The sequence below is a fragment of the Euleptes europaea genome, chromosome 9 (assembly GCF_029931775.1).
Source record: "Euleptes europaea isolate rEulEur1 chromosome 9, rEulEur1.hap1, whole genome shotgun sequence".
NCBI classification, from domain to species: domain Eukaryota; kingdom Metazoa; phylum Chordata; class Lepidosauria; order Squamata; family Sphaerodactylidae; genus Euleptes; species Euleptes europaea.
Window position 1 is genome coordinate 15,873,394 of NC_079320.1, and position 14,422 is coordinate 15,887,815.

At 45.3% G+C, this 14,422-nt stretch overlaps 1 protein-coding gene across 1 annotated transcript; it reads right to left on the reverse strand.

Moving 5' to 3' along the window:
- Positions 1 to 1,445: 1,445 nt before the first annotated feature.
- On the reverse strand, positions 1,446 to 13,656 carry PPM1K (protein phosphatase, Mg2+/Mn2+ dependent 1K). The gene is made up of 6 exons (XM_056855665.1): positions 13,204 to 13,656; positions 11,281 to 11,381; positions 6,047 to 6,212; positions 4,031 to 4,175; positions 2,198 to 2,332; positions 1,446 to 1,577 (listed from the first exon to the last, which is right to left on the reverse strand). Exons 1-6 carry the CDS (start codon positions 13,638 to 13,640, stop codon positions 1,446 to 1,448), a joined length of 1,116 nt encoding a protein of 371 aa, XP_056711643.1. The 5' UTR covers positions 13,641 to 13,656.
- Positions 13,657 to 14,422: the final 766 nt, after the last annotated feature.

Sequence of the window (14,422 nt, forward strand, 5' to 3'; positions counted from 1 at the left end):
CCCTGCCCTTTCTCAAAATTTCAGAAGTGCCCAGAAACTCCCCAAAGTTGGGGTCTGCGATGCAGAGAAATGCAACTATCCTTATACAGAATTTTAACCGGGTGATCTAGGTCATATCCTCAGGCAGTGGACGTTCTGATTACCCTGTAAGATTACCGTGATCTTGCCAAGGCGCCCCTGCTAGCAACCACCTTAACTTTTAATTAGGCATAGGCATCTCTCACACTCTCAAGAAATTTGACTAGCTGCACTAAAATTTTGTTTCCCTTAGCAGTTACTGCCTAATTTGCTTTGAAGTGAAAGTCAGTGACACTCTTAAATATAAGTTTATTCCTCTCTTCCAACAGTAATTGGTGGAGAGCACTCGAAAGGATATACTCATTTTCTTGCCAAGTGGGGAAAAAAACATCCCTTTATCCAAAAACCTGGAACTTAAATGTCCAAGTATCCCTGACAAGATCTCCATACCAGTTGATGCTGTACATTTGGGAAAGAGTTGATCAGGGACTTGGAAGGGGGGAAAGTAGACATTTAAAAAGGAACTTAAAACATTCTTTTATCAGTTTTGCTCACAGAGTTTTTCTTTCTTTAAGCAAGAGGAATTTCTTACTATCTGCCTCTGAAGAAAAATATAAAACAATAAAAATGTATGTAGTTTTCACCCTTGTCAGTTCCCCCCTTGTCAATGTCATGTCCACAGCTTTCTCTAGAGCCGCAATGGGTCCCTTGAACTCTATACTGGCCAAAGTCCCTACAAACCAAAGAACAGGTATGCGCTTCAAGCTGAGAGTGAAACTCTCCATTTTGGGACCCAAGAGTAGCAGCCACACAGCTGGATTACTGCTACTCCATTTGCACGGTATGATGTCCATCAGGCCTGTAGTCATGAGGGAACCTCTGGACCGTTAGACTAACTTCACATCTGAACTTAAAACTGGTTTAACTTGGAGCCAATAGGTTGCACAAAACAACACGCAACCACTAGTGCAACTTCTTGGGTCTCCCACTGGCTGGCTTTCTCGGATCTCCTTAAGCAGGCCTATCCTGTGATAGTGGAGGAAGATAAATGCTATCTTTCCACAGCTTCTTGACACCTTGTACAAATCGAGAGAGCTTGGTCGTAATAGCCTTTCAGCCTCTAAATGTCTCAGGCATATTAAATAAAGCACCTGGTGCAAAACCCATAGATGGATGTCAACCACAGAACTGAGATCTTTCTCCAGCCCATGACGATGGAGGAACGGGAAGCTGTTGGACTGAAATAAGCAGTTAATGGCCTATCGTTTAAAAGGCAACACCATGACAAGTCTGCTGCCCAGACAGAAAGCGCCAGGCTGGGAAGAAAGATGGACGAGACAGTTGTGTTGACTTATCTACAGGTCGGCTCTCTTCTTGTATGCTTCCTACACCACAGCATTTTCAACACCTGGCTGTAGAAGGCCCCCTCACGCCCATCTCCCACTCGAGGCGAAGCTCCGGCTGAATGAGAAGCTGATCTCCGAGTTTTTGTATTTTCCCCAGGCTCCAAAGGGCACAACAATGGCGGTGCTGTTATCTTCCGTCCCATATTGTATGGCCTGGCAGAGAGAGGACAAGACAGAAGTTTAGCTGTCTCAACACCATCCAATTGTGCCTGTCTGTACAAGAAGGCTCCACTGCACCACAAAAGGGGACAAAGCACACCTAGCTTGTTTTGCTTCAGAAAACTGTAGTGGAAAGTGCCATCAATAGGTCGCCAGCTCCGGGTTGGGAAATATCTGGAGATTTTTGGAGTGGAGCCTGAGGAGGGCAGGGTTTGGGGAGGGACTTCAATGCCATAGAATCCAATTGCCGAAGCAGCCATTTTCTCCAAGTGAACTGATCTCTATCGGCTGGAGATCAGTTGTAATAGTAGGAGATCCCCAGCTAGTTCCTGGAGGTTGGCAACCCTAGCCATCAAGTCGCAGTCGACTTATGGCAACCCTGTAGGGTTTACAAGGCAAGAGGCGAACAGAGGTGGTTTGCCATTGCCTGCCTGTGCGAGGCCACCCTGGACTTCCTCAGTGGTCTCCCATCCAAGTGCTAACTAGGAGTGACCCTGCCTAGGTTCCAAGGTCTGATGAGACGGGGTTAGCTTAGCCCATCAAGGTTAGGGCTACAGAAAAGTACCCAGTGGTAAACCACACTGTTCCCAGCTTTGCTGGCAGAGGATGCCTACCTGCTCAGTAACCACGTGAGCTGCTTCAGTGGGATCGTGACACTGGTTGACAAAGTCGCAGATCTCTTGGCTGTTCACCATGAAGTTGATGCCATCTGTGGTGAGGACCAAGAAGCTGTCGTTTGCATGGTGGAGCTGTAATGACACAGGCATGTAGATGTTGCTCAGATTGATAGCGATTTACTACAAACTGTTAAGATTAATGACGCATATTTGTTATTGACAAGACGGGAATATATTGCAAGCGTCTCCCCCCCCCCAGTGGAATGGAGCAAGACAGGGACAGATATTTCCCCTTCCTCTTCAAACACATCTCCAATTGCAGATAATAGCCCCTAATGGGAGCCATTGGTTGTTTATGCATGGGAGTTTTACCTCGTGCTCGATGCTCGCTCGTCCCACACTTTTCTGTTGTGAATTCAAAAAACACTATGCACCAGCAAAATACCAGCTCAAATCAGGAAGCATGAGTCCCTGCCCCTTGAAAACGCGGCTTTGTAATTGGCTGCAGTGCCCAGTTTCCTTCTCCCCCTGGGGGAAACCCAAGTGCTCTGTTAAAAACCAAACAGAGCTCTGTAAAAGAAATGGAATGGGGGGGGGGGGAAGAGACCCAAGCCTCACTTTAAAACCTAGTGCTGAGACAAATGTCTGCTCAGAAAGAACTCTGTGCAGGAAATAAACCAAGAAGCATTTGAGTCCCCGCTGCTTTGTGATTGGCTGCAGTGCTTGCTGTGAGAAAAATGTCATTGCCCCACCTTCCTTGTCCCATGCTTTGATTTATGCATAGAGATTTCACCCAAGCTGATCTCAGGGAAGATTGAAGAATGAGGTTATAACAGGGACGGGAATACCTGGGATTTGCAAGGGATGAGCGTGAGGTCATCTCTAATGGACAGAAAACTCATGCATAACTCCAAGGAAAAAACGAGTCAGTCTGGAGACGAATGTGAGTTCAAGTACCCATGCATAAACACCTGTTGAGAACAGAACCTGCTCCTCCATGAATATATGAAGTAGCCTTATACTATTGGTCAGAGTATCGGTCCATCCAGCTCCGTACTGTTTACTCTGAAAGCAGATCTCTATGCTAACCAAAATGCTTACCAAAATGCTAAAACCAGAAATAACCAAGAACCGAACTTTCTGCATGCAGAGCAGAAGCTCCACCTCCAAACTACGGCCCCTCCCCTGTATTCTCTCCCATTTTTATTTGCAAAGATAATCCCCACCACAGATTTCACTGACTGGAATATGACAAGCCCAAAAGATTTAATACTTTTACAGTGCAATCCTAAGCAAAGTCTTCTAAGCCAGTTGACTTCAGCGGACTTAGAAGGGCGTAAATTTGCTTCAGACTGGACTGTTAACGTCCACAGCATTTTAAGCATTACCGTCCAAATCCTATTATGGTCATTAAAATCTCAATTTTACAGATAGGGGGAGCTGCTGCTTCAGTTTCAAGATCTGTTTTGGACTCGTCTTCTGTTGGGGGAGAGGGCAAGCTTTTGAGTTGATAATACAGTCTTGCCTATCTGCATCACTGATGTTAGCTTTAGTGCTACAGACATTTTGCATGTGATCAAGCACTGATTTGGGATATTTCCAGAGGATACATTTTTAAAATACCAGGCATGCCAACTCTACGTGCCCGACAGCTACAAACCAGACCAGGTCCACTTGTGCCGCCCGCTGCTGCTCAGCACAAACATCAGTAGCCAAACCCAGAACAGGGGTGAAGATTGGCAGTGAAAATTATTAGCCCCGAGTTGGCAGCCGTACCACCCACCCGCTCTCAGCTGAAGGAGAAAGTGCGCGGCTTCAGTGGTCTCTTACCTGAATCCTTTTAGTTTCTGGTTCTGCTATCACACCACAGTTCTTAAGATCCAAGTCACCAATGCTTCGCGTCATGGCAAGTCTGCCATTCACATGAGGCTGTCCTAAGCTGTTCCAGGAGACAAAGCCACCAGCTTCCTTGATTCTTTAGGTGGGGGGGGGGAGAGGGAAGAGAGAGGAAGGGAGCATAATATTTAGATTATCTCTCTGTCCCTTCTCTATAACATATGCCCAAGGCAGTTTATACAGGTTACCCTTACAGAATCCAGACAACCAGGTTATCTGACTGCTACCCAGAGACAGGAAACTGCCATAGTATGAGGATGTGAAAAGACTTTTGCAGACTATCATTCAGTTTTTCCATCACCTTTCAAGGTAGGTGGTTCTACAGCTGCAATGAGATTTGGTTAAGAAGAAGAGTTGGTTTTCATATGCCAACTTGCTCGCCGACTTAAGGAAGAATCAAACCGGCTTACAATCACCTTCCCTTCTTCCTCCCCACGACAGGCACCCTGTAAAGTAGATGCAGCTCAGAGAGTTCTGAGAGAACTGTGACTAGCCCAAGTTCACCCAGCTGGCTTCATGTGTAGGAGCGGGGGAACAAATCCAGTTCACCAGATTAGCCTCCGCAACTCATGTGGAGGAGTGGGGAATCAAACCCGGTTCTCCAGATTAGAGTCCACCAAACCACCGCTCTTAACCACTATACCACTCTGGCTTAAATACATACTATTATTAGTATGGCTTAAATACATACTATCTCACCCTCTCTGCTAGGAGTAGGTGTAATTTGCTCAGCATAAGCGTGGGAATCCCAAAGTGCCCACCATGAATGCCTAGGAAATGGAGCATGAAATATCTCTTCACCTCAGTGTTGGGCTGGCAATAGTTGTGCAGAAAAAGTGCGTTTCAGATTCTGCATGGAGCGGTAGAGAGTATCTGGCTAGGATTTGGGAGACTCGGGTTCAAACCCCTACTGTGCCATGGAAGCTAAATGGGTGACCGTGGGCCAGTCAAACTGGCTCAGATTTACCTATCTCACAGGGTTGTTGTGAGGATAAAATGGGGGGGGGGGAGAATGTCGCAAGCCACTGAGTAGAAATGCAGGGTAGCAGTTAAATAAATTTAAAAATCCAGTGATTCAGATTCACAATTGACTCAGAAACTCCAAATGGTCCAGATGCCAGGGCTCAACTATTAGCAGGAGCTAGACGAGAGTGTGCCTATTACTCCCATTCTGCAGACCCTCCATTGGTTGCCCATTAGTTACCAAGCTCAGTTTTAAGGTGTTGGCTATAACGTATCAAGCCCTTCCCGGTCTAGGCCCCTCTTATTTACAGGACCACCTTTCTTCCTATGTTCCACCACAACAACGCCCCTCATGTTGCAGGTGCCAACCAGGAAATGGACAAAACCAAGAGCTGCCCATTTATGCAGAAGTTCCTCTGAAAAATCAAGGGTAATTCCCCCCCCTACATGTAGTTTGTTTAGAAGAGAACTGTTAAGTTAGCTGGTCTAGAGATGCATGGCCAGCTCTACAATGAAGTGGGGTGAGGGGGTGGCCTCCGATAGTGTGTGTGGGGGGGGGTCCAACCCCCACCCCTCTCAGGAGAAAAGGAGATAACAATCTTTCCCCTCTTTGAAGAAGAGTTGGTTTTTATACCCCTATTTCTCTGCCTTTTAAGGAGTCTCAAACCAGCTTACAATCGTCTGGCATTCCTCTCCTCACAGCAGACACCCTGTGAGGTAGGGTGGGGCCAAGATAGGAGAGAACTGTGACTAGCCCAAGGTCACCCAGCAGGCTTCATCTGGAGGAGTGGGGAATCAAACCTGGTTCGCCAGATTAGAGTCCTCCGCTCTTAACCACTAAGCCACTCGGGCTCTCTTTCAGTATAGCCTGGAAATCCTTGCATGCCCAACAGGAATTCCTGAACTCTCTCAAGATAGTGAGAAAAATTGGAATGCCTAGGCAAGTATATTGGATGAATCAAAGAATATCTGGGTGAGGAGGTGTACCTTTTTTTCTCATCCTTCCTTTCGGGAGTGTGATCGATGGTCAGCTTCAGAGCTTTCCCCTTGCGACACAGAAGGGCGCGGCTGTCTCCGACGCTGGCCACGACCAGCTCTATCCCGTCCCTCAGCAGAGCCACGGTTGCCGTGGTCCCGGCACTCAGCAAGGTAGCTACAGACGTCACACGAGAGGAGACCGTCAGCACCTGGGTGTGGAACCCTTCCTGTGCCTTTACATTTGAAAGCGTTACCAACTATCCTATTTACCAGGAGACTCGCTGTTGTACAGCTAAAATCTATGAAAACAGGGAGAAAAGGTGTCGCATGCACAGAAAGAAAGAGGAAGACTTTTACAACATGGCTGCATGCAAGGGGTGGGTGGGATGTAATACTAACAGGAGAGGTCAATAGCAAATTGTTTTATATTCCTCTGTGGCAGCTTTTTTCAGTCAGGGTTCAGAGAGACTTCCCACTTCCAGCGCTTCACTTTCAACAAGCAGCGTAGTGGGGTTAGACTAGGATCGGGAGACCCCAAGTGGGGGCTGTGGCTCAATGGTAGAGCCTCTGCTTGGCATGCAGAAGGTCCCAGGTTCAATCCATGGCATCTCTAGTTAAAGGGACTAGGCAAGTAGGTGATGTGAAAGACCTGTAACTGAGACCCTGGAGAGCCACTGCCGGTCTGAGTAGACAATACTGACTTTGATGGACCAAAGGTCTGATTCAGTAGAAGGCAACTTCATGTGTTCATCCCTGCTCATCTGGGTGACTTTGGGACAGTTGGCTTCTCTCAGGCTAATGTACCTCAAAGGGTTAATGTTATTGGGTTAAAACAGAGGAAGGGAGAACAGTGTTGGCTGCTGCTTTGGTGAGAAAAGCAAGGTATAAATGTAAGGCACTACAAGCTTGGGTTGGCAGCTCCTCTGACTATGGAGGGCTAAGAACTGAGAACGTTCTAGTGGATGGCAGCTGAAGAAAAAGTGAAAGCATTTTTTTCTTTGCAAAATATTTTTTTAATGGGACAGGCGCCTCCTAATACACAGGTGTGTGAAGGATGTGAGGTAGGGTTGCCAACTCTGCGTTGGGAAATAACTGGAGATGTTGGGGGTGGAGCCTGGGGAGGGTGTGATTTGGGGAGGAGAGGTACCTCAGCAGGGCATAATGCCATGGAGTGTACCCTCCAAAGCAGCTATTTTCTCCAGGGGAACAGATCTTGGTCATCTGGAGATCAACTGTAACAGTGGGAGATCTCCAGGTGCTACCTAGAGGGTGGCAACCCTAATGTGGGCGCACGTAGCCTCCCCCTGTTTGTAGCCAGGTAAGGTACATCTGCACTGTAAACTAAACGAGTGTGACTCTGGTCTGAAATCAGTTTAGTTCACAAAGCTGCCTCCCAAAGACTTCTGGGAACTGTAGCTTGGTGAGGGTTCTAGTCCATGCTTTTTCATTCACCACGGGGTTCACGGGACGGGGGGTTCTAAAGGAAGAGAGGATCTGAGAAGCCCTGAACTGCGCCCCATATTGATGGTGTTTTTCCCCTGCCCAAAACTACAATGTTCAGAGAGCCCAGAATTTTCTTTTCCTCATCAACAATACGAGGATGACAAGAAATGCACCAAAACTTGTTGTGAAGTGAACCCACCGAGGAATCAGATACAAGAGAAAACTACCAAAAAGGTAACCTATAACTAGGCAGCATTACGGTTGTGACTATTTAAAACAGGTATTCTTTCTGCAAGGAGGGATTAAAGCTCAGTAGAAGTCTCTTGAGCATGGCCTTTACTAAATTTCAGGATTCAAAAGTTCCCTCCCCAAGTTGTTCAACATAAGTCTGCCCTTCAACTGTACAAGCACGTTCAGTCTGATCTAGCCAAAAAACCTCCCCAAGTTCAGAAGGTCTTCCTCCAAAGTGGGTACAGGACTCGTGGTTTAGTGTCACCCTCTTCACTTTGTAAGAATCACTGTACCTTAGGGCATGTCTAAACATGAACGAGGGCAGGGGAGAAGGAGAGAGAACTGCATAATATTTTTAGATAGGCCAATTCAGAGCTTCACTCCTGTCAGTAAAATACCTGTTTTAAAGCAACAAGTGAAATAGGATGCAGCAAAATGTTAAATGTTGAGATAGTCTGTGCCTTTGCCTTTTCCACCCCGTCTAAAAATTAAAGACCAAATTTTGAGGTTGCCACTAGCACCCCCCGCCAATTGTTGTATTCCTTGCTTTCAGAACTGCTGTCATTTTTAGCAGAATGCTAACACAATCTCTCACAAAGCTAGGAATCACTGAAAATGGGAAACCCCGTTTGCAAAGCAGGAAAATGACTGGATCTATGTATTTGTGTTTGCTTGCTTGCCTGTGAACAGAGTTCAATTGGAATAGAGAGACCAAATGATCTTTAAACTTGAGGAGTTTGTTATTGCAAAAATAATAAAAATCAATGAATATGAAGGCATGAAGGGCTAGCTTGTTAAATTTACTGCAGAACCACTAAGATTGCTTCTAAAGGCACAGGCATCCTTCACCCAGCAGCTAGTGGTTGCAATGGCTTCATCTCTCAGTCAGATGAAGCCCACCATTAACTAAATTGGAAACATCTGTAAATGTATGTGGTATTACACAGAATAAATACCACCTGGGGAGAGGTCATAGCTCCATGGCAGAGCACAGGGAGGTCTTGCGTTCAACCCCAGGCATCTCGAGTATCTTGAGAGATGGGATTGGGAAAGGTTTCTGCCGGAGGTTCTGACCAGCCATCGCCCATTGGAGTAGACAGTACTGAGCTGGACTGACCCAACAATCTGATTTTGTATGAGGCAGGTTCAAAGTCAGTGGGATCTACTTAATCAACAAGCATTTTACAGTCAGTTTCTACAAGGAAAGCAGATGCACTCTTTTCCACTGTTTTTTTTTTTTTTGCATATGAGCCCTTTACAGAGCTCCACTGTTGGTAGCTTAGGCCCCCTAACTAGTAGCACAGTTCCAAAACCAAGGAATCGTGTTCTTTATTAAGATGCCAACGCTCTACTACTATTGAGTCTAATTCAATCAGCAACAAGAAAGTCAGCTTTGGCACACATTAACTTTTAAAACAACAACAGCAACAGATTGCTTGTTTCCTGAACAGCATAAACAACAGAAATATAAATTCTTTCAATAGGTATCTTAACACTCACTGGACAATTTTTAGAGCATGTCATCTCAACTAATATGACAAAGTGGATGTGGGAACCTTCCAGTAGTCCAGGCAAGGAACCCCTCGGACTCCTTCACCTGGGACCAAATTAAGCAGATCTCTCTTGCCACTGAAGCCCAGCATATAGAGTCCCGGGCCTCGAGTTCTAGAGCTGCTGGTCGGGTACAGTGTCTGCCACAAATAACATGGTACACAGAGGCAAATAGGAAATTCACCCAGGAATTTTTGCTCAAAGTTAAAATAGAACCTGCAACACTTGGGAGGATCCGAGCTGCAAAAGGAAGCAGAGCATCCACTCCGAGTTAGAGGGCTCTGCTTATAGATCGCTTTTGTAAAAACAAAAAAACCCTGCACCCAATTTTACTATGCATCATTCTTCCTTAGCAACCCCTCAAATCCACTTGCACACCCATGGCTGTTAAAAAAAAAAGTAACAAAAAGGAATGACATCAGTTTGGAATTGAAGGGAACTAAAAGGCATTTTTCTAGAGAATTTAAATTTTAAAGATAAGCCCCCAAATCATAAAAGCATCCATAATGGACACAGCTCAGTTAGAGGCTTTATTGTAATACTTTCCATATTGAAATTGTTGTTATCCACAAAAAAGTGGCTTATTTTTGCTTCTTTTCTCACTTTTAGCTAAACAAAGGCCACTGATCTATATATCTAGAAGAATTTATCAAGGCAGCCCTGGCAGTCCCAACAGCTTTTCGGAAGGATGCCGCAGCTACTGCTCTCCAACTTAGTTAATACTGTTAGGAGGCAACAACTTCCAATAATCCGTAAGTACAATTTACTAGGAGTTTACTTGCATTGTAAATGGGACACACAAGGCATCCTTCCATTCATTCCAAGGTGGCTTCAATAGAAGGCGCTTGTGCCCACTGGCTGCTGAGTCACATCCATCACAAGGGGGGGGGAAGAGATGCAAGGTAACAGCATCACAAGAAGAAGTCTCATGTTTAGAGTTGTTGTTTTCATTCTGCAGCTCTCTCACTTCTGCAGTGTTGCAGGTTAACACGTTAAAGTTTAAATCATGGTTTTGACTATCTTTTAAATCAGGAAAAAAAGTTCATTCTTTAACTTAATTACATTAGGAACACTATTTTATTTGCTGAAGCCAAACGAACAAGATTCTAAAGCCCTCAAAAGGTCACTTCTCCCCATTGGCCTGATAATAAAATCTCTACTGTTAAAATACACAGCTATTGTAGATAGGTTCTTAGGCAGGGGAGGCTACCTTTTGCTTAGGACAGGCTATAAAGTGGCACACGCCCTATGGTTTCTCCTCTTCCATTCACTGCATGCACTTACTGGAGTGCCCTCACCTTATCCTATTAATAAGAGATAAGTATTGTGTATGCAGTCAGAGCAAGAAGGCATGGGGCCATTTTAAAAAAAAAACTCCTCTCTGGTGTCCCTAAGAAAACCCATAAACACTCAAGTCCTTTGCCACCTTGTTTTCTCTCTGTTCCTTTTGGTTAGCTGATCCACAGGCTCAGAACAGAGCTGAACACAAGTTAGCCTAAAATCTAAACCCAAGCCTCAGTTAGGTGAGCACGGGACTCAGATGGATCGCATGCTGTCAGCCTAACCTCACAGGGTTGATGCGAGTGTAAAATGGAGGAGAGGCTAAACAACATATGCTGTCCCGAGCTCCCTAGAAGAAGAGTGAGATAAAAATGTTCTACTTAATGAAACACTAGACTAGTAACAGCCTATTCAGAACCAACACAGCAAAATTAGGCCTGAGGCTTGTATGTTGTATTTTACGGGGAAGCAAAATTATAAAAGCCTTAAGGATCTTTTTTTAAAGACCCAAAACCAGCACATCAATTAATTTTGTTCCTTAAAATAATTTCTTTTAACGTTTTCAGCAGTACAAGCCTGCAGGAACAGAGATTTGACAACATGTGTTTAGCAAACCCACATGTGAAAATGCTGGGGGTGGAAAGCATAATATCAAAGCTCCAAAAACCACTAGCCCCTCATAAAGGAATAAGTCCCTTCTCCTTCCACCTCTGAACACAAACACATTTTGTACCTACCGTCAGCAGATAAGTGAGCGTGCCTTTCATATGCTTTTTCTATTTCGACAAAAGCTTTGAACAACACTATTTCCATGTTCGGCTCCTCAGCAAGGAATTCTCTGAAAAATGAGAAAGTGAGAATACTGAACTAAGAAGCCACCTCTCAGTCCACCTCAGAAAAAGATGACTGGTGTGGTTAAGTGGTCCATGCCACCCATTCATGGAACACCAGTCTCCCTGTATGGACACCTTGTATGGGCTATGGAATAGTTTTGAAGGTGCCACCATGCAAGCAATTAAGGTCAGCGGCTCCCTGTACTTGAGAATTCTCTGTTGTGGCCACCACCTGGCAGAATAACCTACCTAATGAGAACAGGAAGCCTCTCTAATTAAAATTTAACCGGTCGCCAGCTCTAGACCAAATCTGGACAGCCAGCCAGCTCACCCATTTTCTTGGTTAATTAAATGCTGCACAAAATGCTTGCCCTTACTGAACCCTAATAGATCCCATAGGGCACAAACCTCCTCAGGAGCTGGTTCCAGACAGCAGGGGCAGCCACTGAGAGGGCCTTTGCCCTAGTCAGTGGATGACAAACAGGCTATTTGTGGACCAGGCACCTGCAGTTGGCCCCATGAAGCCCCATGAAGAAGTCCAAAGGGGGTGAGGGGGGTCATATTGGGAGATTCCATAGTGTAGGTTGGCAGCAAAATTTGTGAGAAAGGTTCCATTCTAATTCTTTCTTCCTATCGCCTATCAAGTGCCATGCCCACTAGCATTCTTTAGAATATTGCAATACCAATTCTTTTAATTGCTGGAAATGCTCTGCTCCCCTCTCCAAATATTTTTTTTATTCTGTAGAGGATGTACAGGTAGCCCCGTAGTGCAGAGTGGAAAGCTGCAGTATTGCAGTCCAAGCTCTGCTCACGACCTGAGTTCGATCCCGACGGAAGTTGGTTTCAGGTAGCCGACTCAAGGTTGACTCAGCCTTCCATCCTTCCAAGGTTGGTAAAATGAGTACTCAGCTTGCTGGTGGTAAAGGGAAGATGACTGGGGAAGGCAATGGCAAACCACCCCATAAACAAAATTCTGCCTAGTAAACGTTGGGATGTGACGTCACCCCATGGGTCAGGAATGACCCAGTGCTTGCACAGGGGACCTTTACCTTTAGTGGATGTACCCTCTATACATAAGACAACTGACCTAGCATTACATCAGCCATCTTTGGATGTTACAAGTATTACTATTGATCTTAATCCACTGGATACCTTATTAAAATTTTGCTCAGGTAGAGTGTCAATCCTCCATAAAATAGTTGAAACTGAATCTTGTTACTACAACCAGAACTGCATGGGCTAGATATTGGGGAAATGCTATGTAATGACAATGGTTACTTAAAGCTTTAGACTTGTCTCAGTCTCAGTCATTATTAAAAACAGTCATACACAAGCACAGCTTTTCACAATTTACCCTTTAGACTTGTCAGAGATGGGACAAGTTTTCAGACAAAACACCCTTTAGAATGTGCTGAACTTCTCTGCTTGTTTTTGCATTAAAATGAATTCCTTTTATTAATTAATGGAATGATCTGGACGTTATATGATTGAAAGGGAGATGGGGTAGGGATGTGATGTAATGCAGAGCAGAAACAGTATTTTATTTTGTGACACACAGCAATAACTTCTTTCAAAAAGACCATTTGTATTAGTTTGCATGCTCCACCCACTATGACATTGCAGCATTCGGAGCTGGGTTTCCACAGTCACGTTGCAGGCAGCCTCTCCAGGCTGCCTAAAGCCAATCACTGGATGCACACTATAGATTCATTCATAACACAAGGGGATGGGGAAAATAGACCTGATTAGGTCAAATGGTGGCCACAGACTGCACAATGTTTTATCTCTAACCTTTACTATAACAGAGACCCAAAACCAGGTACTCACCTGATATACTTTTGCATGTACTTGTTGCAGAAGTCTGCTACTGCCACTCCTCCATGCCCATCATAAACAGCAAAATACAGGACCTCATCGGTCAGCTGGGCATAATCAAAGCGGTCTTCATTTTCTTTACGCTTCCCAATTTGGCTGGCACAGCCCACATTCGACAGGCTGACCTTGGGGATCGGCTTCCCGTACTTGATGCTTTGTGGGAGGAGGATGGGCTCGTCGATGCGGTTATCCCAAATACCGAACGAGTCCCAGGTGGCAGGGCGGCCGCTACCATCCAGGTCAAAGCGGGATGCCCTGCGGTCAGTAGTGGAGCTCTGGCACACGGCCGCCAGTCGGCTGTCGTCTTGCAGGAGGCGGGACGTCAGCAGCGCTCTCCTCACTTGGGTCCCTCTGTTTCTGACCAGGCTTATTAAAGCAGCAGTGGACATAACTTGGTTCCGCAGCACTTGGTGGTGAACGAATGGTGGGAAGCTGGTCTTGGAATGTCCTGAGAACAATGAGAGTTGGGGAAGAAAAGAAGAAAAAGGAAGTTACATCATACTTTTTCATAGCCATGGTACATTAAACATGAGAATTAAGCAAAAGGTAAAGGTCCCCTGTGCAAGCACCGGGTCATTCCTGACCAATGTGGTGGCGTCACATCCCGAAGACATTTACTAGGCAGGCTTTGTTTAGGGGGTGGTTTGCCAGTGCCTTCCCCTGTCATCTTCCCTTTACCCCCAGCAAGCTGGGTACTCATTTTACTGACCTCGGAAGGATGGAAGGCTGAGTCAACCTTGAGCCGGCTACCTGAAACCGACTTCCGTTGGGATCGAACTTAGGTCGTGAGCAGAGCTTGGACCGCAGTACTGCAGCTTACCACTCTGAGCCATGCGGCTCTTAAACATGAGAATTACCACTCATTTTTTAAAAAATCTAGTGTACACTGTAAAAGGATTGTATACATTCACTGTTAACTTGTGAACAGGGCTTCCGTGTGCACACTTGATTTTTTTGGGTATGTGCATCGAGTAATTCTCATGTTATATTCAGCACATGTATAGTTGAACATGGGATTAAAACCTTACATTTATCCAGGTACCTTTTCCCAGTTTCATTAGTAAAGTGACCGCACATTGGGTCTTACAAACCAGTGTATGTATGTTATTTCTTTCAGCATTGTGTTCAATTTCAAGAGCAAGGTCACCCTTTGCTGTGGAGCTTTTGCCTT

Bases quoted from the DNA above. Each gene is read 5' to 3' on its own strand.
- PPM1K (XM_056855665.1), bottom strand. From the start codon at position 13,640: ATGTCCACTGCTGCTTTAATAAGCCTGGTCAGAAACAGAGGGACCCAA. The intron at 4,176-6,046 runs GTACACCTCCTC...CCCCACCTAAAG, and splicing joins AGGAAGGATGAGAAAAAAAG to AATCAAGGAAGCTGGTGGCT. The intron at 2,333-4,030 runs GTAAGAGACCAC...GTGTCATTACAG, and splicing joins CAGAAACTAAAAGGATTCAG to CTCCACCATGCAAACGACAG.